Consider the following 27,143-nt stretch of genomic DNA (forward strand, 5'->3'; position numbering starts at 1 on the left):
TATTTTTTAATTAATAAAACAAATAAAATATTTAAAAATATTAATATAATTTTATATTATTATAATTTTTTTATTTTTTTTATTTAAATAAAAAAAATTATTTTTTTATTTAAATAATACACAAATAATTTTACTTTTTTATTTTTTTTTATTTTTTTATATCCAAACAAAGTGTAAAAAATAGTGTTTGTACTAATTTTATCTTTTATTAATTAATTTTAATACTAACATTTCAGATTGGTCAACCACAAAGCTAGACCGTTTGAAGTTATTCAATAGAAAGAAGAATATAGATAACTGTTTTAGTTAATAAAAATATTTTGATTCGGAAAAAATAATCTTTAAACTAATAGTAACACTCACGGCACTCCTAAAGATTAAAGAAAACAGAAATTTGTCAAATTTTAATAATTTTCTTGTGAATCAAGGGCGTCTTACTTTCCTTTAAAGACTATCCCGTTAAAAGTTAAAAATGTTACAGTTAATAACCAATTTGATCTTTAAAATTTGAAATAAAATTTAATTTGATTTTCAAAATTTTAATAGACTTAAATTAGATTTTGAAATTTGTAATCATAATTTGTATTTATTTTTGAATTGATTTTTTGTTAATAATGTATTAATTTAATACATTAACTTGCTCCGATTCTTCAACCAAATTCAGGTTTTATGTGATCGAGATTTATTAGAACTTTATAAAAAATTAATTACTACTTTCAGACCTCCAAATTTTTTAAAATTAAACTTGTTATTATCGTGAGAATCCTAGAGAACAGTCAAATTTATAGAAGGTCTAATAAATTCCAGTAACATTAAACTTAGGCAGAATTCAAGTAAGCGTACAAAATCGACACGCCGTTTACAAAAATTAATTTAAAAACTAATGCGAGTTATTGTAAAATTTAAAATGCAAATAAATTGAGTCTATTATAGTTTTAAGAGTCAATTTGACCTCAAATTTAAAAAAAAGTGAGTATTAATTCTTCAAATATTATTAAGTTTAAAATAAATTTTTACAAATATATTAAAATATATTCAGACACACACAAAAATAGTCTTAAAATAAAAATGATAGAAAGTTTAAAAACTATATTAATATGAAAAAAATATCAAATATTATTTAAAAGAATTATTTAAATATTTTTACAAATTAAATCAAATACACAAATTATTTATTATTTCTAAAAAAATAAGTTTTTTTTTTATCAAACTAATACTATATTTTATAAGAGAATTTATTATTTTTATCTTTTAAAATAATTTTGTACCGCTTTGGCGCATCAAAGGTGGCTTTGATCTGCTTGATGTGGGGTTTGGGTACTTCATGGTAAAATTCGATGCATGTGAAGATCGTGAGAAGGTCATGCTTGGTGGCCCGTGGTTGATTGAGGGGCACTATGTTGCTGTAAAATCGTGGGATATAGATTTTCGGCCATGTGAGCAATCCTTCGGGTCTACGCTTGTATGGGTTCGGATTTCGGGGCTCCCAATCTGGTGCTATCAGGAACAGGCCATGATGCGTATTGCTTCTGCAATAGGAGTTCCCATCAAAGTGGACTTAGCCACTAAATTGGCTGAGAGAGGACGATATGCCCGAGTATGTGTTCAAATAAATTTAGGACTGCCAGTGATCAAGCATATAATTGTGGAAGGCGTAACTCATGTAGTGGAGTATGAAAGTTTAAATTTAATTTGTAACTCTTGTGCACGTTATGGTCACGATATGGCACAGTGCTTGGGTAGAGACTCTAGGGAAGGAAAGAGTGTTGATTCCGATGCCACCAAGCCACGGGACGGTACAAAGGCAGTGCCACATCCTGACACCAAAATTCACAATTCAAATGAAGTAGAACCTAATGTGGTAGGTGGCGTTACTGGCGAGAATCCTGCATCGAATTTGCAAGAAGATTTGGAGGCTAATAATTTAGAAGGAAATAATGTTGAGGAGGCTTGCATGAATGATGAACCAGGCTGGGAGCAAGTTGTGAGGAAAGGTAAAACCAAGCTGGGTCAGAAGCAATCTAACAAGGTCCAAAGAGGCATTCACTCCAGAATCGATTCGGGTAGAGTAATCAGGCCCACCATTCACTTCTCTCACACGAATGGATCAAGCTCCTATCGTGCTAGGGTCGGGTCACGAGTCAAGGTCGGACACAGTGCTTCCCGTGTTGGTGAGACGTCGATCTCCTCAACCCGACACACCCCAGTGCCTTGTGGGTCCTCTCTCCGGAAACGACCAAGGCCGGGGTCCCTACAGAGCTCGCCAGTTGAGAAGAATGGAGGCACGGTGGTGGAAGCATCGTCATGTCTTCCTGCAATCGTGAAGGAGGGTGTTACCGTGGCAGTTCCATTGGAGAAGGAAGGCGCATTGCCGGCTGTTACTGCGTCGGTAGGCGGGATTAAGGAGATATTCCAGGGAGATCCGGCAAACCTGAAGGTCACGGGAGTCACTTCCGCTGGGCAAGCCTCGGTTTGAGGTTGGTGAAGCACTTTGATTTCCTTGTTTTATATTTTTATATTTTATATTATGGATAGTTTAAATATAATAGCTTGGAATATTAGGGGTGCTTCTAATAAGTTAGCCCGGGTGAATTGTAAAGAGCTGGTTAGGAAATTTAAACCTGTAATTTTTATTGTGGTTGAAACTCACTGTCCTTTTCAACACTTGAAAATGTTCTGGGAAAGACTTGGTTATCACCCTATTGGTATAGTGGAGGCGTCAGGACACAAGGGGGGTATTTGGTTCCTTTCTGCAATACAGGGTGTTCACTGCAAATGGGTTGATGCTTTCGATCAGTGTGTTACAGTTGAGGTTCAGGTAAATAATGTGATTTGGAGGTGCAGTGGTATCTATGGTAGTCCTCAATTTAATACCAGAGTTTTGCTATGGGATTATCTTGTTACTCAGTCTTCGTCTTTCTGCGGGCCATGGATTGTTCTTGGTGATTTTAATGAAGTAATATTCTCTCATGAATCTAAGGGTTGCCTCTTCTCGAGTCATCATGCAGATCGGCTTGCTGCCTCTCTAGGGGATAGTAATCTGTTTGACTTGAAGACTATTGGAAGACAATTTTCTTGGTACAGAAGGGTTAAAAATGGTGTTGAGGTGGCGAAAAAACTTGACCGGGTTTGTATCAATAGTGGCTGGCTATCTCTCTTTCCAGAGGCTTACGCAGAAATTTTAAATAGGCTTCAATCTGATCATTGTCCTATCCTAGTACGCTGTACAGGTCGTCCCCAACCGAAAAAGAATAGACCTTTTCGGTTTATTGCAGCTTGGGCAACTCATCCGGGGTACAGAAATATTGTGACCCAGTCATGGCAGACTGGCTACAGAGAGATGCATGGCAAGCTTTCAGAAGTGCAGAAGAACTCTTTGAAGTTTAATTCTAAAGTGTTCGGCAATATTTTCGTTAGGAAATGCAAATTGGAGAGACAGATTAATTTTCTTCAGAAGCGACTTGAAGTAATGGAAGATTTGTCTATGTGGCAAAAAGAAAAACAGCTGATTGAGGAATTTAATAACACGCTTGTGCAGGAGGAACTTCTATGGTTTCAAAAATCCAGAGAGCAGTGGGTAAAATTTGGGGATAGAAATACCAAGTTCTTTCATGTCCAGACTCTTGTGCGGAGAAAGCATAATAAGATTCATGGTCTCTTTTTTCAAGATGGGGTGTGGAAAACGGACCCGGATGTCCTTAGAAGGGAAGCTGAATCCTTCTATAAACGCCTATTCTGCCAGTCGGAGGATGTAGACTTACGTTGTCTTGGTGATGTGCCGCTGCCTTCCCTGAATGATGAAGCCTGTTGTAGCCTCACAGCGCCAGTTACTCTGGAAGAAGTTAAGTCGGCTGTTTTCAGTATGCATTCTTTTAAGACGCCGGGCCCTGATGGGTTTCAGGCTTTCTTCTTTAAAGAATACTGGAAGATTGTTGGTTTTGATGTTTGGACTATGGTTCGTCATGCGTTCTCTGGTTTGGATATGGATCCAAGGATGATGGAAACTCTTGTGGTTCTTATTCCGAAGGTAGAAAACCCGATTTCCATGAAGGATTTCCGACCAATTAGTCTCTGTAATGTGGTTTACAAAGTTATAACGAAGGTCCTGGTCAATAGACTTCGTCCCCATCTCAAAGAGATTTTTGGGCCCCTTCAAGGAGGGTTTATCCCGGGGAGAGGAACCCCTGACAACATCATTGTAGCACAAGAGGTTCTCCATTTCATGAAGAAGACAAAGTCAAAGAAAGGCACCCTGGCCTTTAAGATTGATTTGGAGAAAGCGTACGATAGAGTGGATTGGGGATTTCTGAAACAAACCCTGGTGAGTTTTGGCTTTCCTCCTCCGACAGTCAATCTGATTATGCGTTGTGTCACTGCTTCCTCACTGTCTATCCTCTGGAATGGGGATAGATTAAATAGCTTTACTCCGAGCAGGGGTCTTAGGCAAGGAGATCCTATATCACCGTATCTGTTTGTGTTGTGTATGGAGAGATTGTCCTGTTCTATTAATCAGCAAGTTGATAAGGGCTTGTGGAAGCCAGTTGCGGTTTCTAGAGGGGGTCCAAGAATTTCTCATTTGATGTTTGCCGATGATTTTCTTCTTTTCTGTAAAGCTGAAAAACAGCAAGTTCAAACTGTAATGGTAGCTTTGGAAAATTTCTGCAGAGCCTCTGGGATGAAGGTTAATGTGGAAAAATCTAAAGCGCTATGCTCCAGGAATGTTTCAGCGACAAGAAAAGAGATTTTCACTGGAGTCTCCTCCATCAGATTCGTTCAGAACTTGGGCAAGTATTTAGGGGTGAACCTTAATCACTCTCGGGTGACACGCGCAACTTTCAACGATGTTTTGGACAAGATTTGGGGAAGGCTAGCCAGCTGGAAAGGAAGATTGCTTAATAAGGCAGGCAGACTCTGTTTGCTCAACTCGGTAGTGACTGCGATTCCTACTTATCGCATGCAAGTATCTCTCTTCCCTAAAGGGGTAACTAATAAGATAGAATCCATGATGCGAAACTTTCTATGGAAGGGTCAAGCTGATGGTAGAGGCCTGAATCTAGTTAACTGGAAAGTGTTGGTCACTCCTAAGAAGTTTGGAGGTCTGGGAATTAGAGATCCTTTTTGTGCCAATATTGTTCTTCTTGAAAAACTAGTTTGGCAACTTTTTCACCATCCCAACAAGCTATGGGTTCAACTGTTGACGAAGAAATACCATTCTTCTAAGGATGATTGTTTTAGTCGGTCTCGAGGAAGGGGATCTTATGTTTGGAAGAGTATATGTCGAGCTTGGGATATCCTAAAGGAAGGTTTTAGTTGGTGCATTGGGGATTTGGAACAGAACTTTTGGTTTTCTAAATGGAGAAGAGAGGGGCGACTGTGTCAGGAGATGGATTATGTTCACATTTCTGATTCGGATATCAGGATCTTGGACCTTTGGTCATCTGGACAGTGGAACCTTGAGAATATCTATTCTCCTCTGAATCAGTCTCTGCAGAGCAACATTAACTCTTACAACCCATATGTTCAAGCTGGTTTAGAGGTCGGTTGGTGTTGGACTGGTGCGGCCTCAAAGGTTTATGATGCTCATAGTGGTTATTTATGGCTCAGTAAGAAGATGTTTAGTTGGGAGGAAAGGGGTAATTGGCTTTGGCTTTGGCGTCAACATGTTCCGGAAAAGCACAAATTTTTGGCCTGGCTATATCTTCGGGAGGCTCTTCCTACTGCTGCATTTCGTTTTAGAAGGGGCATTTCGCACACGGATAGCTGTCCACGATGTTTCTCAAGTCAGGAGTCGGTTTTACATTGTATTCGGGATTGTCCAAAAGCCCAACTTGTTTGGCAAGCTTTAGGGATCTCCGATCAACCAGTGGATTTGATGAGTTGGTTCTTACATAATAGCAAACAGCGCCCCTTTAGATTCTTTTCTGGTCTCTGGTGGATTTGGTGTTCGAGAAATAACGAGATCTTTCACCCTCACGAGCATTTGACCACAGACAAGGTGATTGGTATGGCTTTGTCCTTAGAAAAAGAGCTCCGAAATATTTTTGAGTTGCAACGACTATCTATTCCCTCAACCATTAGTGGCTCTTGGATTCCCCCCTCAGTGGGTACCTTTAAGATTAATTGTGATGCTAGCTATCCTGGCAGTGGTGCTCGAGTTGGTTTTGCTTGTGTTAGCAGAGATTGGAAGGGAAGGTGGCAACGAGGATGTCTGGGAACAATTGAGAGTCGTAGCATTTTGCAAGGAGAGTTGTTTGCTATTTGGAGAGGCTTTCTTTTAGCATGGGACTCGGGACAAAGAGACATTATATGTGAGACAGACTGTGTGTAGGCTTTTACTATTGTCAATAATTTACAAGATTGCTCTGGATTTATTGATCCTTTTGTGTTAAAAATCCGAGATATCATGTCTTGGAAATGGTGTGCTGATCTTCGGTTGATCTTGAGAGATGCAAATACAGTACCAGACATCATGACAAAGACTGCAATGAGGACTATTTCTCCCCAAGTGGAGCTTCTATTGCCTTGGAAGGAGTTTGAGAGTAGTATTCAACGAGACTGCCTTTCTTAAGCAGTTTTTTTTTTCTTAGTTTTTGTTTATTTTCTTTTAAGTCACAAAAAAAAATTAAAAGTAATTTTAAAGTCTAGTAATATAAAAATTGACTTATATTAATTAAAAAAATAAGTCTCTAAAATTTCTGAGTTAATATTAACTATGTTGGCGTTTTTTCCCTAACATTCTCCGTATATTTGGTACTAAGTGAGACGAAGAGGAGGAGGAGGCTAACCTGGTTGTTGTGGTCCAGGTGGAAGATTACACTGCGCAATATGAACTCGATCACGGCAGAAGCACCTGAAAGCGTATATAGCTGGGCTTGTATCAAACCCGCATCTTCCTCCACTATTCAAGCACGTGCTGCAATTACTTGCATTCCAACTCATCACAAACCCTTCTTCAAGAGCTTCTCGAACATTCCCTCCCTTTCCATCTTCCACCGTTGCATTCACCCACCCACCTCTGCAATTCTCTTCCGCTAATCTCACATTCGTGACGTCTTCCGCATACAACGCCACAACGGATAAATTACTACTCGTTCTGTTTTCATGAACAGAACACCCGATTTTATGTTCTTTCATCTCTTCAGGAAGCAACGTTAAGTTACAACCATAGAACACGAAGAGGTTCCTCTGATTGGGAGCAATACGAAACCTGTACTTGCCAACGGTGAGATTCTTTGTGGGAAGAATGCACTGAGAAGTGTTTGGAGTTGAAAAAACGGGGTTGGAGACTCGGAGTGAGTTGTTGTTATAGAAGATTTGTTGGATGATGTGTTGGGTGTTGATGAGATCGAGAATTGGGAAGCCATTTTTGCCACAAGTGAGGTCAAAACCTGGGTACCCACAAAAGGGTTTTTGTTTCCCTGTGATGTAGAAAGGGTAGCTTATATCTGGGCCGTGACCACAATTCACGGGCTCGCAAGCTGTGAAGTTTGGATCCGTAGCAGAGAAAGTCACTTTGATTTGGACCAAGAAGAGGAGGATAACGATGTGATTGTGAAGGGTACTAATAAGGGGAAAACGTAACAAGAACTTGAGGAGGATGTAGGGGAGAGTTGGTTTAATCATTTGAGATGAATCAAAATGAGAGCATGGAAGAAAGAGAGAGATTGAAGAACTGGAGGAGGGTGTGTCTGAATATGTCATCAAGAAGGAGAAAAAAGTGTCTGTGAGAGGATATGGCATGGGAGGGTTTGACCAGCAACCGAAGTCGATGGCTGTTTGTCTAGTACTCTCTAGTTGTCCTCTCTTGGCCTCATATCTTGACCTTTGGGAACGAAACTGCCGTAAGAGTATATTTGTTTATTTTTTTTTCAACTAAATGAATAGGAATAACTTAAAAAGCCCAATCTAGTGAATATATTGTGGTATATGCAAGTAGAATCCGCCTCTTGTCATGATTCATATAAAACAGTTACTTTGACATGGAAAAGTACAACTTCAGCGTTGCTTTACTTATTAGACTGCTCCCGGAAGGATGCTTAGAATAATAAGGACGCTTAGAATCCTAAAGAATCTTCTCTTCTTTTATCTAAACCAATTAAAATATAATTTGTTCGGTTTGGATTAGGTTTAACATCTTTTAACTTGTATTCGATCCTGACTCACTAAAATTGGTTTGGTTCTATTGGAATAATTGGGTATTCAGTTAAAATTTAAAAAATAACATTAAGAGTTATAGAGAGAATGACAAAAGAAAATAATGTAAGAGATTATAACAAATTTATATTAGCACATGTTAAAACTACATATTAATATCGAATATCAACTCTACAAATTATATTTTTTTTTAATTGAATTATAAGGTAATTGGGTTTTTTCTATTTTTGGAAAATTTAATTCAATACGAAATCTAAATGAAAATGAGTCTAATCGGATTTTATATAATTATATCAAATTATCCGTTAAATAACCGATTAAATTGGATCTTCCATTCTAAAGGTGATTAGATGCAGTAGCTAAAGGTGCTTGCTCCCCGTAGCGACTCTGGCTTTGAATTTGACATAGTTCGAGGTGTGTGCAAGGTGTTTCTGGTTTGGGAATTGTGAGAGAATGTTTTACTAGGAATAGTAGGCGGTGGACATATTTAAAAACAGACTAGAGATCAAGGAGCCATAAAAGTACTAATATCGATAGAATTTTTTTTACCACTTTGGGTATATTTGAATTTGTGTTGGAAAAGAAAAAAATTCATTTGAGTTCTTTAAATGTTTCATCTTTTATGTTTGACAACGTTTTTATTTTTTAAACATAGAAGTAATTTTTATTTTTCAATCCACGTTTACCAAAAATTACAAATTTTACCTTTTTCATTCACCTTTTTCATTCACCTTTTCAGGTTGAATTGAAATTTATATTTTATGTATTAATTATGTCTTTCATTATTCGTACGTTTATTATTTTTTTTAATATTTTTTTCTAATATTCTCTTATGCATATTATTATTTTTTATAAAATTTCTGTTTTTTTTTGTTTATATGAATTCTTTTACTGTTATTATTAATTTTTTTGTATAAAATATTTTTTTTATTTTGTATTATAATTCTATTAATTCTATTAAAGTACTAAAGAATACTGAGAGTACTAAAAAAAGAATATTAATATTTATTTAAATATTTAAAATAAAATTATAAGATAACATAAAATAATTATTTAAATTCATATCCTTTTTTATAATTTTTCATCTAAAAGTGATTTTGAATAATATATTTTAAATAATATTTATTTTATTATAATCTATTTTAAATAAAAATTACCAAATATAAACCACATTAATACTAACTCACTTTTAATCAAAATCAATTTTATAAATTAATTTTATACAAATCTCCATTTACAAACCGTAATCTATAAATCGGTGAGAACTAATGCCTTACACTTAGAACTGGAAACAGATTAAGTCGAACTAAATTTTTTTCTTAATAGACTACATTTATTAATTTGAGCCTAACTTATGATTTACTATAGGATATTTACTAAGTACTAAATTTGGCAACATATCTAGTCTTTTCTAAAACATATTAAAAAACTTAATAAATTTTAAAAAATAAAAAAATAAAATAAAAATATTAAATATATTTAAAAATAAAAATATATAGGTAGTTAAATAATCAAATAACCTAATGAATAAAAGTTGAAAATTATTTTTAATATAAAAATAAAGATAATATTTTAGTTAAATATTGATATTTAGAGTGTATTACAGTATTGTAGATATATAGAGAAAATACTAATACATACAGAGAGCATGTTACTATAGGTTGACACGTGTTCAACACGCTTCTAGCGTATTGGCCAAGATGTTACCATGTGAGCAATACGCCCCTTATGTATTGATTCTCCACTTAAAAAATTCATCCAGTTATAATTACACCAAATAATTTTATTTCCAACAAAAATACCAATATTTTTTCCATATAAAAAATTAGCCTATAAAAATTGTTAAATAAAATGAAAGATATAATAAGTTTAATCCTTTACCATTATATTTTTCAATATAATAAAGCTATATATTTATATATCTTCACAAGTTCAGGAACCAAATAGCTTATTTTGTAAGTATGAGCTTAACTTATCTAAGAATTTAGGCTTCTAAAATAGTCTGACCTAAACTTATTTTCTGTTAGGACATGGCAGGCCAGACTTTAGGTTCCTGACAGTAAACTACTTATCCGCCCCTAATGAGTGTTACTCTCTAATGTTAATGAGTGTTTCTTTAGTTCTCTTAAAACATCTTTTTCTCGGCCAATTCTATAATGGGCTCAAATAGTGTATTATTATTTTTAGGTTTATTTATATGTAAGTAATAATATATATATATCAAGGATAGCTTTTTTTCATCTTTAATTTTTTCACTAGCGGGATATGTTTTATTTTTTGGAATTTCAAATCTTTTCATTTCTGTCTTTCTTTAAAAAGTTTAGGGAGCGAGAGATATATTACTTTGATCTTTTCGGGATTTATATACATACATGTTTTTTTCTTACTTTATGTAATTCGTTGTATCCAAAATCGAATTTCTAATTTCTACATAAATCGTTTCAAGATAAAACCATTTACTTAGAAATTGAACTAAAAGTTAATTCATTACATCCTACAGTAAATTAGTAGTGAAGAGAGAAAATTGTTGCCTTTTTTTTATGTAATCTGTTTTGGGTACAACGAATTATATAAAAAAAAAAAAAACATGTATGTATGCGAATTTCAAAAAGGACAAATAAACCAATAATATCTCTCTCCATTCACTCTATTATATTATTGTAAATTACCCATATATTAACTATATTTGTTAACATTGGAATGACAAACAAGTATAACTAAGAAATATTAAAATACATGCTTTTAATCACACAACTTTCTTTAAATATAATAATATATTTGTTTTTAGTCTTCTACAATAATTATACAAGATAACGTTAATTCAAATAATAAAGAAGAATCTCTTTTTTTTTTTGAAAAATAATATGATTTTTGTCCTAAAAAATATTTCGGCTCCTAATAAATTATTTCGGAATGATTTTTTTATTAAAAAATTATTAAATAATAATAAAAATTAGTATTGTGGGACTTTTATTTATAATTTGTAGGATTTCAAACTTTCTACAAAATTTTTTCTATAATAGAACTAACTACCATAATTACTATTACGGTCTTTTTCATCATAATCATTTCTATCTACATTATTTCAATTATGTAATCATATATATTATCATCATTATTATCTTCTTTACCATTATTAACACGCACAATGCAACAATACCATCAACATCACCATTCTCTTCTCTTAATTTTTGTGTCACGCTAATTTATGACATTACTTCCCACAATGGTCCTTCTCTACTTACCCACTACTTATGAAAGAATTTTTTAAAATAAATTTATTAATAATTTGTGAAAAATTTTTAAATTTTCATAAATTATAAATAAAATCCTCACAAAATTAATTTTTGTTACTATTTAACGAATTTTTTAATAGAAGAGCCATATTATCCTAAAATAATTATAATAGGGACCATAGTGTCCTTTTTTTTTTAGACAAAAATTACTTTATTCTTTAAAAAAGTAGACAAAGATACAATTGAATTTTATTCTAATTTCAAGAATTTTTTTTCACTAAAACTGTTAGTCCCCATATACATATCATATTGTTAAGATAAAAGTTATCTCAAACATTTGATGATATATTTGATAGAGTAAAGTCGAGGCAAAAGTTGAAAGCACTCTTTCTTTTCTTTTCTTTTTTATGTTTTTTTAATTTAGATTAAAATAATATTTTTATTACACTTTGATCTAGCATAAAATGTATATATTATGTTTTAAAAATAATAACATTTATTTTTTTTTCATAATATATAGTTGTAGTAATTATTTTTGTACAAAACAAAAAGGTGTATCAAAAGAACAATGCAAATAACAAAATCAATATGATGTTTAGAGGATGCATGAAAGAACAATTTAAATTTTGAGTATTTGATATTTGAGAGAGGGAATATATGATGGTGATGGTGATGGTGATGTGGAAGTACAGAGAAAAGGATAAAATTTGAAAAAATGTTCACCAAATGTTGACAGTAAACAATTTGAGGATAGAGTTAAAATTAAAATTTATTAAAAATATATAAAATCAAAATAAATTAAATATTAAAAATATTTTAAAATTTTTTAAAAAATATTAAAAACATAAAATATGCTTTATCCAATATAATAAATACTAGAAAATTGCCTTAGGAAGTTTGCAACAGTAGTGAAAAATCCAAAAGATATTAACCATTAGAGATGGAAAACAAGTATTCTTACTTGCACCACCAAAACCGGTCATAAAGCAGGACAACTTTGGCTCTATCCACTTCATAATTATGGATTTAAAATAGAATTAACTATTTATTTAGTACTTAAAAGGTTTAGCTACTTACATAAAAATTTTTAAAAAAGATTATCAATAAAATAATTTTTGAATGATTTAAAAATATAACAAAAATTATTAATAAATATTATATTTTTATAAGTATAAAAAAATTTTTGTATTTAATAAACGAATTATTCATTTAAACTAAAATTTTGTACTAACATTTGAATAAATATTTAAAAAGTACAAAAAACATTTAGAATAAAATTTGATCTCTAAATTCTTTTTATTTTTTAAAAAAAAATTAGTCATTCATAATAAAAAAATTTTAAAATAAAATTTAGTTGACATAAAATTATAAAATTTTAAAGATGAAACGATCTTATTTTTTTAATAATGCATGCAAAAAATTATATTAAAATATGTTCTCTAAAATTTTTTTTAAGATATATATTTAATATGTAATTTTTGTTGTTACTTTTTCAATTTTTTCGAAAACTTAGTTATCATTAACATCTCTTCGAATTATTTTTGTCATGTGGATTTTTAGGTACCATTTTGATCATTTACTTATTCAAAATATCAGAATATGTAGTGATTGAGGTTTATGTAGGCTTTGTTTATAAAATAAATTAATTACTTACTTTTTTTTTTTTTTTTTAACAAAGATAGGAGACTCGAACCCGCAACCTCTTAATTGAGTATGAGGAGACTATGCCATTTGAGCTATTACTCATTAGCAATTAATTACTTACTTAATTAAATAGATTTTTGAATTTTTATCGTTTTAAATATTTAGGTACGATTTGTTGGCACAAAGAATGAAATTACGGATTTATATTGATTGTGGGGTTACTGACAGCAAAATCCAGCGAATTTACATTGATTTCTCTAAGTCTTCTGAAAATAATTAATTTTTTTATTTAAATAAAAAAAGTCGGTTTGTGAAAGATGCGATTAAAGAGCATATAGTGTGTGCATAACAAAAATAAATAAATAACAGTATGTGCTTCTTTCTGGCGAGCTGAATCAGCTGATTATCTGAATTGAGTGTTCAAGCGAGTAGGATATTTAGATAGAGAGAGATTGTGGCTACTAGTGTTATATTGCTAAAAGGGTTTAAATTTCAATTATTTGACTAACAGTATACTACTTCAGTTTTCGCAACACACAACTAAAAAGAGACCATTGTTAATTCTCTTCCTCATGGCTTAATGCTCGTGTTGTAGGAATCTCGAACTCTTCTTGTAATTCATGCTGGTATTAACTCTTAACAACAAGTAGAGCTACAAGTGTGTTATTAGTTTTGGTGGATAATCATTCTCCAACATTTTGTTTAGAACGAACACAGTCACACTATTTAAATTACACTTGAAAGATTTTGGTGCTCATCAATAGATTCATAACCAAAAGAACAAAAGTCTCCTACAACTCCCCAATTGGTACAACCAGGACTATACTTTCTAATAATTACTTTGAATTTACTTACACTATCCTATCAGGAATTCATAACCTTTTAGGGGATGATAAGTATTATCGTAGTTTACTCTTTTATTTATTTATTTATGTACCTTCTCTAGTATTAAATTTAAATTATTATCTCAAATGAACATAAGTTCAAATATTTTTCTTCCTCCATTCTCTTTATCTTCCATTTTTCTTTTCTCTTTTCTTTCTCTTTTTATTAAAATTACTTTATGTAGTAATTTTTTTTATTTCATAAAGGAAGTAAGAATGTCAAATAATATTAATAAAACATTATTTAATCCATGAACAAATTACAGTAGTCTTTGTTATTTTGTGGTCAACAGATTTGTCACAACTCACAAGCATTTAATAATAATTCTGATTGATGTAATGATGGAAGAAGAATTTGGATTACGACTGTCTTTTATATTATCAATTTTATCATTTAATTATATAAGAAAAATGAGAACATTTTCAAAATCATCCTCCCATAGACGACAAAAGAAAATCATTCTGCGATCCTAATTTGTAACCAAAAGAACTATGAAATGTGTTTGATTTTTACTTTGTTCGGAAATTAAATGAATTGTTAAACATGCTACAAGGAGATCCTAAACACTACCTTTTATATAACCATTTGAATAATGAGAAATTGAGAATAACTATAATGGCTGATACGGTATAACATTTTTTTATTAGATAATTCTTGTTTTTGTTCTCCATAATTAGATAATAATATAAAAAGTGACACTATTGTTAAATTTTAATTAAATTGTACTTATATTAATTACATTCTTTTATTTACCTTTTATTAATGGACTAGTTAAAACCTTCTTTATTTAGTTCATTGTATTCACCGAATAATTGACAATATAGATATTTTTTTGACTTGTCATAATATTTTTATTTAAAAATTTGTATCTAGCTAATTGAATTTTTTTTATGTAAAACACAAAATTTGTTATGAATAAGAATTTTATTTGAAAATTTATATCTAGTTAATGAATTTTTATATGTATAAGATAATTTTAAATATTTATTCAAATAAACAAAAAAAATTAATTACTCGGGCAATCTAACTTGATTAATAATTCACAATAATCCGAGAGAGCAATATGGACAAACCTGGTTGTGGATAACAATTCTCTGAATCAATTCTATCACGACAGTAACACCTGAAAGCATAGTGGTCTTGATCGAACCCACACCTTCCACCACTGTTGGAACACTCACTGCAATTCTTGGCCGTCCAATTCATCAAAAACCCTCTTCTCAGCTCCTCTTCAACCCCTCTTTTCTCATCTTCCACCCTCGTTACGCTCACCGTCCCCCTGCAATTCTTCTTCGCTAACTTCAAATTCTCGACATCATCCCAATAAAGCGCCACAACCGATCCCGTTCTGTTTTCAGCTGAACACCCAATACTGTGCTCTTGCATGTTCTTGCAGCCATAGAACAGCAACACTTGCTTCTGCTTCGAAGCAACACTGAACCTTTTGCTGTGGCCGCTGATGTTTCTCAGTGGGGCAATACATTCCGTGGATCTTGGTCCCGAGAGGCCAGGGATGGACACTCGAAGTGATTGGTTGTTGTAGAAAATGTTTTGGACAGTGTATAGAGTTTCTGAGGTGTTGAGGATTGGGAAGCCGTCGTGGGAGCAGGTGAGTCCGAAATTGGGGAGACCACAGTAGGAGTTTTGTTTTGATATGATGTAGAAGGGAAAGCTTACGTTTTGGTGATTAGTGGTGCCACCACAAGTTTTGGGTTCACATGCTTCGAACTTTGGATTCATAGAATACACAGTGATTCTTGTTAGAAGAGAGAACAAGATTATTAAATTGAAGGTGGATAAGAGTGTTCTTTGTTTCATTTGGAATGTTTCAAGATGGCGGCTGAGAGATGGTGGAGTTTAATTTGGAGAGGAAAGGTGAAGTTATCATGATAAGATTTTTTTTTTTGGTTGCGAGTTTGAGCTTTATTCAATTGGAGTCTACTATTGTTAATGGTAATGCTTTTGACATTTTTGTTTTTCGATAACGCGCGTGCGTCACTGTTCACGGTTGAATAATTGATCACTACAAAGGTTTGATTAGTGTACTCTACGGGGGATTGTTTCGAAGACTTTGATTATTACAGGCAAATATTTTTTATTTTTACTTAATATTAAATTAATAATAATTTGTAGTTATATTTATTAAAATTTATATATATAAATTAATATAATTTATTTATTAAAATAATTTAATATTTATATTAATGAATTGGTAACTAAAAATACTAAAATCTACTGGATCTCAATACTTTTTTATCTCTAAGTATAATTGAAATGTATTCGGTTATGAAACTAGACGCCATGACCGTGACAATTGAGAAAATATATCAATTTTACTATGTACACTAGTGAAATAGTCTCTCTTCAAGTGTTTTTTTTTATTTGCTCACGATATTTTTTTATTTGCAGATCAATGACTAATTCGTCACGAATCTGAACTTCATTTAAGGATTTATCGTTAGTCAATAGATTATTGCATGTACAAGGCAAAATTCGAACTAAGTAGATGAATGAGTTGACCACTTGACCAATTCAAATTAATTTACCTTCAAATATTTTTATTTATTTATTAAATAAATTAAAAGTATTTTTTTTCAACCCATACCACTTTCAGTGTCCAAAATTAGGGCTGAAGTCTTAATTAAGTTCAGATTGAAGGGGAAGACTTGTTGTATAATTCTTAACAAATTGGTCTATCATTCAAACTAAATGAAAAAAGGACAACCAAAATTTTAAAACTACATAAAAAAAGTTTGTTTGTATTTTTGTGTTACGTACTCGAATGAGAATGTATTGTCGCTTAGACTTCAAGGGTCTCTTCAATGGCCAACCTTATGTTACTATTAATTTTGACTTTTTGACTAACCTTGCAATTTCGATATTGTTATTTGGTAAATTATACGGTAAAAATGTAAGTTTATAAATATTTTTTTTATCAAATAAAAGAGAAATTGAAAAAGTTAAGACCCACATTTTAAAGAATAACAAAATAATAAAAAATAACTATAAAAAGAATTTATATTCTCTCTATACAACTTTATTTATAATGTTTCATTTGATTTTTTGTAATTTCGATAGGATGTCGAATTAAATTTGTATCAAAATTTTAGTTTGGAGAATAGATACGATTCTTTAAAAAAAAAAAAGTAGGTTTAATCTAAAAATTATTTATTGTTTGTGTTGAAATAAATTGTGTCAAGATACTTATGACACATTATAACAAATGAAAAGAAATACTTAAAATAAATGAAAGCTTTAATTAAATGAAAGAATAAAATTAAAATAAAAAAAACAAAGTATTTACAAAAAAAGAAATGTTCGAAGAAAAGTAAAATAAATTGACAGGAAAATGAAAGAACAAAGAAAATAAAAGAAAAGCAAACAAAAGAAATAAATCAAAAGTGCATTCCACATTTACATGTACTTGTACTCTATGATTCTTTTTGGCGTCAGCATGACTTGAATTTTGTAGAGTTTTGTGTGATGATAAAGTGTTTAGATTGAAGTCCTCCATTCCTTTTGATCTTCTCCTATTTGTAGGCTGTAAGGACAGGCTTGCAGAATGTTTTTCTTCCCACAATTTAGCTTCTTCCTTTCTCTCAAGCCACGACCTTGCCTTGACCATGAAGAATCTTGACATCCAAGTTTGCCATCCCATGTCTTTTCCTACCTTGGTCTCCAAGCCCCACATTCTGCGTCGTGCTGTCAATTTGGACCACGTGCTATTGATTCAGTTCGACTCCGATCTTTCTTCGACATGACTCATAATCATCGTCGTGCCATTGACCCAGTTTCGACTCAAATTATTCTCGACTCGATTCATAATCGTTATTCTGCTCTATTAGAGTCAAATTTCATTACTAGTCAAATTTTGTTCTAACAAATTGCCCCTTAAAACTTGTCTTTTTTCGAAAAATGAAATGATAAGTTTTATTTAATTACATGCATGCCATTCACGTGCCACATTTAAAATTCTAAAATTTGAAAAGACAGTTACACAATTTTTGAAATAGTTTGCGCATTTCTTGAAAATACGTAACGTTCTCTATGGGCTTTAATGGGACTTTTCATTTAAAAACTCTTCATATTCTCTTAAGGTTTGTTACTTTGTTCATCTCCATTTACTTTCATCATTTTCACCATTCTTCATTTTTCCCGAAGAACTTTCTCTCTTCTCCATAAAATTTTCTTTCCATTTCCTCCGTGGATTCTCAATCCGTTCTTCATTCTAGTAGCACTCCCGCTATTACCGTTGCATCTTCTTCTTATGCGACCGATGCCGCTACTACTGCTTCCATCATTACTCCCGTAACTATGGCCTCCGCTTCTTCCTCTTTTTCGGCCATTATAGCTACCGCAGCGACCTCTGCGTCCGGTGTGGCAACTACAACTCAACTACCTCATCAATCTGAAGAAGATGATGATGTTCAAATCATCCCTCCTCCCTCTTTGGTGTCTCACGTGGCACAATTCTACAATGAAGATGGGAGCTTGAGATCCCCCAGTCTAGACATTGAAATCACTGCCCTTTGGAAGGGCTAGGTATTCCTTCCTTTCAAGATTACTGGCCGCTTATATTCCTTTTTAGGGCCTTTTTCTACTCAAGAACAGGTCGGATTTGTCTCTTCTTTTTTTCCATCTCCCCCTGATATTTTGCAAAAATGTTAGGCTTCTTATTTTGCTAGTCGGGTCTTTAATACTGACCCTCCAAAGGAATCAAGTTCTCTTCTTTCCACTTGGATGTTGAGGTTGTCCCCGACCTACAAACTTTCGACCTCTGTTATACTGCACCCCTCTTAGGAGCCAGTTTATACTTTTGGTATCATGTTACCAATAACTTCTATTTTTTTTATGGAATGATGGAATCAACTTTAATAGAAGTTTTTGGTTTAACTGGTATAACCCCCCGATGGAGAACGTGTGTCATGGGCTACCGAATATCTTGATGATATTTTCAACATCAATTTTGACTCGACTTTTGTGTCGGACTTTATTCAGAATAAAATGGAGATCCGAGAGTGATCCCATGAATAATAGTGAACATGTGGCCTTTTTGCTTTTATGACTTAACGCCTTTGTCTCTTGTCCCAAATTTATTCAAATCCAAAAGAACAATTATCTACCACTAGCCATCATGCTTCATAATAAAATGTATGTCAACCTTCCTTCTTTAATTTTAGGTCAATTCTATGAGACACTTTCTTTAGTGGTTAGTGAGATTTGATGGGGTGAATCATCGATCAATCCCTGTGGTCCCCTTTGGGTTGTGAACTTGTGGTTAAAGGAAGTTTGTGAACCTTGACTAATAGCTTCTCCTCTGATATGCCTTAAGCTCAAGTCGTTGGTATTCGACTATTTCTTCTCTCTTGGTCGAAACAAAAGAATATTTCTGCCATAGATACCTTTCGACACTTTGTGACTCTTCTTCTTGAGATCAAAACTGATGATAACACTTCCTATTACCCAAATCCATTCACCCACCATCAAAGTGTGGTTAGGTATCGTAATTACTTCATCAATCCCAAACCTGAAATGCAGCATATTGTCAATGATTTGTGGTCCAAAATCCTTACTCCTCAAATTCTTTCTGTGGGGCTTCCACGTTAGTTGACAATGGCCTTAAAGAAGAAACTAGTCACTTACTCCCTTTAGTTCATGTCACGACAATTTGACCCAGCCCAAGCACTTCCTTATCCACTCTCCTTCGACTTTGAGGCTCAAATGATACATTATGAGGTGTTGAGACGAGAAGATTTTGACCAAATCCTTGACTTGAATCACCAAAGAGTGAACAATCAATACCAAACGCTCGACTTTACTCGTTGTTTCCTTTCAACTCCTGCCTTCCACAAGTGGTGGTCGACCTACTATACTTCTCATTGCTCTTCGATTGATTGTGCCCTTTCTAATTTGGTTCTTCCTACTGTGCAGACTACTACGGCGTCAAAGAAAACTAAAGGTGAGCATGTCAAAGTAATTGTTAAGTTTGAAAAGTATTATAAGGTAAAATGGCATTTTAAGAAGGTAAATTATGTTTTCAATGAGGCCTTGGAGGTATGTGAAAAGAAGATGGAAATGCATTTTTATAAATGTCTCGATTGTTATTTCAAAACTTTGGCTCGAGACCCTTATGTTCAACAAAGAGACTTTATGCGAAAATTTAAGTTTCCTTCTTTTTCTAATGCCCCTTTTGGCCTTGCTGATCGGCTACCTGACCCTCCTAATGACCCTCTTAAAGGAGCCTTAGGAGGGAATTATCGACTCCAAAGAAAGACCTAAGAACGCTGGGTATAAACACTACGGGTGCCTTCTACTACCCAAGAACTAGTGATAGAATAAATACTCAAATAAGGATTGCTTGATATTCTCTAGGTATCGTATTTTCCTTATGACTTAGAACATTAAATCTATATTCATCTTATATTCCTCATACATTTCCAGCTGCTCAACCGACACAAATTTCTGAGGTTGTTGCTGATCCTCAACCTATCGAAGAAAATTGGGACTCAGATGAGGATCCTATTCCCAAAAGAGCAAAGTTGAAGCGCGGCGTTGGTCGAGGCCATGGGAGGTCGAGTGATGCCACTCTTTCTTCCAAAAAATGTGGTCTTCTCACATCTTTATGAGCTCAGGTCCCAAAAAAGTTTAAAAGACAAATCTTGTTGCTTCCTCAAAAGGGGGTGTGTGTGTGTGTGTCTATATATATAAATATATATATGGTGCCGAACTAATCCTTTGATGTCTTTACGTTCTGTTAACCCTTCTTTGTTACTTGGTTTTAGTCTAAAAAATGCAAGTGAGACTCAAGAACTAGAGTTAAAACAGAAAGTCAATCTGAGCGAGAACTCGACCAACCTGATGACGTCAAGGCTGAAGTGACTTAATCTGTTGCTCCTGTAATTTCTCATCAGACAGTGATTTCACCTACTCCCATTTTGAGTCCGATACAAACCATTCTGTTGACTGCTGCCTCTCAAGCCTCGACTGATTCTCCATTGGTAAAATTCTCTACCTTTTCATACTTCATTTTACTTGTTCATATTTACACTTATTACCTTCCTTTTGTAGGCGAACTATATGCCTCTACCAAGTGATGCAGAAACACAACCGAACAGATTAAGCAAATCCGAGCTAGAATTCCCACTGCACAAAGTTGTTAGAAGAGTTACGCAGATCAGTGACGGAAGCCGTTGGAATTTAATGAAGGCGATTTTGTATTTCTGAGAGTTACTCCGACTACAGGCATCGGACAGGCAATAAAGACTAAGAAGTTAAACCCTAGGTGCATTGGACACTTTGAGGTGTTGAGACGGATTGGACCAGTGGCCTATCAGGTAGCTTTACTGCCACACCTTTCAAACCTCCAAGACGTCTTTCATGTATCACAACTTCGCAAAGACACACCGGATGCAACTCATATCTTAGAAGCTAAATCGATTAAGTTAAAGGAGAATCTAATGTTTCAAGTGGTTCCGGTTAAGAATGATGATGTCAGCATCAAGAAAATTTGAGGAAAACAAGTTCAGTTAGTAAAGGTTGCTTGGAGTCAAGCCAAAGCGGAAGAACATACGTGGAGCTCGAATCAGAGATAAGAAAGGACTACCCACATTTATTCTCAGGGAATTGAATTTTGGAGACAAAATTCCTAATTTGGTGGGTAGGATGTAAATCTCGATTCATTAATAAATAATTAACTGATAAATTAATTATGAGCTAAGGAAATTAGGAAATTAAATTTTATAATTTGAAGAAGTAAAAATATTTAGAATACGAATTAAAACACTAATTTTAAAGATTTTGGCCCGAAATTGGGCCAGTAGGCTAAATCAATTGAACTAGTCCCATATTGGGCCCAAGGCTCAACCCATATAAGCCTCAATCATGCACTATTCCCTTTGTTCATAGTGAAACACGATGAGGAAAAGAAGAAGAGAACCAAAACCTAAACCTCTATTTACTTCAAATTTCAATCCATCATAACTTTCGATCAGGAGCTCCGATTGCCGCACCGTTTGTGGCCATGCAATCACCTTGTTGAGCTTTTCAATTTCATCTGAATAAAGTGGTAAGGATCTCTGAATTTCTTTTCCAGTTCTCCCTTTCATTCAGATCCACATTTTTGGAGACTTGTGAAAAAAAGGTTTTGGTGGTACTTTGAGCTTGGGAGAAATCGACCAAGGTATAGTTTCAGTTTCTTTTAGATAATATATAAGGCTGTGTGAAACTCAAGCTAGTTATCTGTAAGATAGTTTGAATTGCATGAAATTTTGATTTTATTGAGAGTTGAGAGTGAATGTTGATTGAGGGTGAAATGAATTGTATGATGGAACTTTAATATGATGCTATGTTAATGATAGTTGTTGATGTGATAATGATTGATAATAATTGTTTGAATTGGTGGAATTATGAGTGGAAATATTTGAATAAATTGAAGAACTTAGGTGTTGGAATGATTATGAAGTGATTGAAGAGAATGTGATAACGTGTAGGAGTATGGTATTGATTTTGGTGTGATTGGTTTGGTTTTGTATTGAGAGTTTTAAAAACTAGGGGATTTGGCAAATTTTCGTGAAAACCTATTTTTAACCGATTACAACGGGCCATAACTTAGTTTCTGGACCCTCAAATTTGGTAAAACTTATTTCAAATGAAAATTAGGCCTGTGGATTTTATAACATTTGAAGAACGGACAGAAAATGATTTTTCACAAAAATTTATGCACATTTAAAGTTTGGTATGAAAAGTTGAATTCTGCAGCAAAACAACTTTTTAATAAAACTGATAAGTGTGCATACGCGAGGGTGTTCGCGACGCGAGTATTGGTCTCTACCCAGTACTTTCGCGTACGTGGATGGATGCATGCGTACGCGGCACAGTCATGTTTTCAAATCTCGCGCACGCAGATGGCATGCATATGCATGACCACCTTGTTTCGCCAAAGTTGTATTGTTGTGTTTTTAACCATTCCTCTGGCTTTCCAAACCTCTCTAAACCTTGTTTAAGGTCCAATAGCTAGTTTTTAGGATTCGAAATAAGAGCAAACATATGGAGGGAGTTAGATTGATATTGAGAGAGATTTGCAAAGTAAATAATTGAATTAATGAGGCGTTGTTAATGCTGAATGAGATATGATTGATGGCAATGATGATATTGATGAATTATGATCTAAAGATATGAATGGCATGTGAATTTAAATATCTGGGATATGAGTTTTTCTGGATAGATGCAGTGGCTCACCCCCATTTGCTCCAGGTCGAGATTCGATACTCTGTTGACCCTCCGTCGCAAGATGTGGCCGGACACTTTAACTTTTTGGATAATTCCCCCAATTAGATGATAATTTAATGAATATGTATGTGAATAACTCTTGGGGATTCACGCACACAGGGACTGTACAGGGTTCGCTACCGGACATATTGGGTTTAGTTGTATATCCGACAGATGAGCTCATTGGTCATAAGCAGACATGCATCATGTGCATTTGTATGATTTGTTTGAGTATGCACTTTGTGTTTTGGCTTGCCTAATTGAATTATCTGTATCTATATCCTACGTGACTTAAATGCTTTACCTGTTTCCTTAATCGTGTATTACTTGTATGCCTTGTATGTGTTTACTTTTGAGAGATCCCTTATGCTGGTGGAGGTGATGCTAAGGGTTGTTTCACATTGGTGATTGGGAGGTTTGCGAAATGAAGAGATAGATTAGAATTCCAAGATAGGATTACCCTATTTCTATTTTAGTGAGGACTTTAGGCTTTGATTTGGGACTATGGAGTTTAGGATTGTCTTTGACTTCTCGGAGCCTTATATTTTATCTATTTTGGCACTATTACCATACTGAGAACTCCCGATTCTCATTCCATACATATTTATTTTTTTTCAGATGCAAGACGTCAAGTACCTCGCTGAGAGTGCTGGATGATTCTTGGAAGCGAAGATCTACTTTTTGGGATTTCATATTATGTATTTAATTTATGTGTGTGTGTGTGTGTGTGTGTGTGTGTGTGTGTGTGTGTGTGTGTGTGTGTGTGTGTGTGTGTGTGTACATTCTCCACTTTTGTATAAAACTTGGATTGTCCCTTCTAGTGGTTGACTTTGGAGAATCAGGATTTGTATTTGTCTTTTGGTATGTTTTGGGTTGTGTGTGTGTCTCCTAGTGGTTGACTTCGGAGAATCAAGATTTGTATTTGTCTTTTGGTATGTTTTGGGTTGTGTGTGTGTGTGTGTGTGTATATTCTACCCGGCCTTTGCTTCGCAGGTCGAGGCTGGAGCTTGATATGTATTCCCTTTGGAACTCTTTAGCCATATATATTACGTCTCTTTTGTTTTACTATTATCTATGCATTTTATTCTTAACTGTACGAGTGTGATGCAATTTTTATGTTTCTATTTTGTCTAACCTTTCCTTCAAGGCTCCTAGTTAAACTATCTTTCATACATATCTACGTACATATTTTTGTTTTTAGAGGTCGTGTCTCTTCACCACCTTTGATTTACGACCTAAGTTTGAAGCTCTGTATAGTAGGGTGTTAGAAGGAGCTTCCTTGCGACATTACCACATTCATTTAGTTTTTTCCTTCATTTTTATTTTTACTACTGCACATGGTTATCTATTTAATTGATATATATATATATATATATATATATATATATATATATATATATATGTAGTTTTTATATATTTTTATTGCATTGTACCTTTCATAGTATAATATTTATTGCATTGTAGATAGAATTGAGGATATACTCTTGTTTGAAATTCGAATGAAGATTCTTATATTGGTAAAATGGATATATTATGGATCATAAAGCCATGAAACTCAATAGAGTATGAGCAATGGGTTAGGAGGTTTATTGATTTTGACTTTGAAAATAGTTAAGTTGAAGCAACCGCATGCCCTTGTTTGAAGTGTGGTTTTAGAAAAAAGGTGTCAAAGGGTGAGATATATGATCACTTGATATGTATCCAATTTTCGAAAGAATATACACTTTGATTTTATCACAGAGAGACTGAGGTAGAGGAGCCTAGTAGTAATGTCTCACATAGCAATGCTTCAAATGTTCTTGATATTTTGCTTAACCATGATTATATTCATGACATGCTCGGAGATGCACTTGGGACTGATATGCACTGGGTAAATGAAATATCATTAGAGTTAGATGAAGACTTTGATGGAGTTGAAAGAGTGATGCTAGATGTAACTCAAGAACAACATAATGTAATGGAGTATAAAGAATTAGCAAGAAATACAGAACTACCTTTGTATGAAGGGTGTACGAGATAATCAAATTTGTCCTTTTTGGTGAAGATATATCATATTAATTGTCTATGTGGGATGACTGATAAGACAATGTCGATGATATTTGAACTCTTAGATGATTAATTTCAACACGCAGAGATTTTGAGTTCATTTTATGAAGCGAAGAAAATAATATTGAAGCTTAGCATGAATTATGAGAAGATACATGCATGCCTAAACAATTTCATGCTGTATTGGGATGAATACAAAGAGAGAAAAATATGTAAAGTTCACATAAGTCAAGATAAAAATCAGATACAAAGGGTGGTGAAATTCAAGAATCAAATGATGGAAATATTAGGAAGAAGGTGCCTGCTAAACTTCTTCGTTACTTCCCACTAAAACCTCATTTGCAAAGGTTATTTTTGTCTTCAAAGATAGTCAAGGCTATGAGATGGCATGATGTGGCTCCTAAGGAAGATGGTGTAATGACGCATTCTAGAGATTCAAAAGCTTGGAAGATGTTTGATTTCAAAAACACTTCATTTGTAGAGGATCCACGAAATGTACGATTGGCATTAGTTACTAATGGTATTAATCCCTATCGTATTATGAATGCAAATTCTATTACATGGTCAATTATTTACATTCCTTACAACACTCCTTCTTGGATCTATATGAAGTGGACATCTTTTATTCTTTCAATGAAATTTCCAAGAAAAAAGATGCCAGAAAATAATATATATCTCTACTTACAATTGTTTATCAAATAGTTAAATGAGCTATGGAGTGAGGGTGTGGATGCATATGATTCTTTTGAGAAAAAGCCGTTCAAATTGCATGTGGCTTTGATGTGAACTATAAGTGACTTTCTTGGGTTAGGAATTCTCTCTGGGTAGAATACGTACACTAGACTTGTTTGTCCATCTTATAACTTCAACTCTGTTCCTTTCCAACTTCCTCATATTAGGAAATTATGTTTCATAGGACATCGTCGTTTTCTTAATCAAAGACATTGATTTAGATTAAATAAAGTTGATTTAATAAAAAGCAAGAATTTTTCAATTCACCAAGGAGGTTATCTGGGCTTGATATCCTTGAGCAAGTCAAGCACATCAATGTCACATTTGAGAGAAAAGAAGAGGCAAAAGTTAGGAGAAAAAGAAGACGTGGTGAGCATGCTGCAGAAGGTGCCAAGCAGTAGAGAAAGAATAGCATTTTCTTTGAACTTCTTTTTTGGAATTATAACCTATTGCATCATAATCATGATGTGATGCATATAGAAAAAAAATGTAATAATGTGATATACACGTTACTAAATGACAACACCAAGTCAAAGGACCACCTCAATGCTCAGAGAGATCCTTAAACCTTTAGCCTATAAATAAGATCTTTGGTCAGATGAAAATAGAAAATATGCTCCAGCTATCTTTACACTGACTAAGAAAGAAAAAAAGGATGTTCTGTCAACTTGAAGAAATATTAGTGCGCCAGGCAGGTATTCAGGCAACATATCTGGGTGTATTGATGTTGAAAACCTTAAGATAAATGGAATGCTGAAAAGTCATGATAATCATATATTGATGGAATAGTTGCTATCATTAGCCATGTGAATGAGTTTGCCTAATGAAGTTTCAGCAATCTTGACAGAGTTATGCTCATTCTTTAGGAAGTTATGTGATAAAAGATTGATTATTAAGAATTTAGATAAGTTGTAAGATCAAATTGTACTCACTCTATGCCACATGGAGATGTTATTTCCTCCATCTATTTTTTATAGTTATGGTTCATTTGGTGGTTCACCTTGTTGAAAAAGTTAAACTTGGAGGTCCTGTACATTACCGGTGGATGTATCTGATAGAAAGATAAAAAAGAATAAATTCATTTACTTTAATTTTAAAATAGTGTATAAGTTTTCTATTAATGTTGATAATTTTGGCTTAATTAATAGGTACTTAGGACAAATAAAATCTTACATGCAT

General features: G+C 33.5%; 1 protein-coding gene and 1 pseudogene across 2 annotated transcripts in view; one reads left to right on the forward strand and one right to left on the reverse strand.

Annotated features, from left to right (window-relative positions):
* Positions 1-15,871, reverse strand: part of LOC107643858 (LEAF RUST 10 DISEASE-RESISTANCE LOCUS RECEPTOR-LIKE PROTEIN KINASE-like 1.2) — a 30,742-nt gene extending 14,871 nt beyond the window's left edge. The window contains exons 1-2 of one of the 2 annotated variants that reach the window (XM_016347607.3): positions 14,993-15,871; positions 6,786-7,836 (exon numbers count right to left, since the gene is read on the reverse strand). In XM_016347607.3, the coding sequence (XP_016203093.2) occupies positions 6,786-7,836; positions 14,993-15,052 (1,111 nt within the window). In that variant the 5' untranslated portion in view covers positions 15,053-15,871. The remainder of the gene's footprint in view (positions 1-6,785; positions 7,837-14,992) is intronic. The other variant, XM_021124288.2, reaches the window with a different exon arrangement.
* Positions 15,872-19,574: 3,703 nt separating this feature from the next.
* LOC148565668 (uncharacterized) lies at positions 19,575-26,636 on the forward strand (annotated as a pseudogene).
* Positions 26,637-27,143: the final 507 nt, after the last annotated feature.

Source organism: Arachis ipaensis, chromosome B5 (genome assembly GCF_059453495.1).
Source record: "Arachis ipaensis isolate K30076 ecotype BB chromosome B5, ASM5945349v1, whole genome shotgun sequence".
Lineage (NCBI taxonomy): Eukaryota > Viridiplantae > Streptophyta > Magnoliopsida > Fabales > Fabaceae > Arachis > Arachis ipaensis.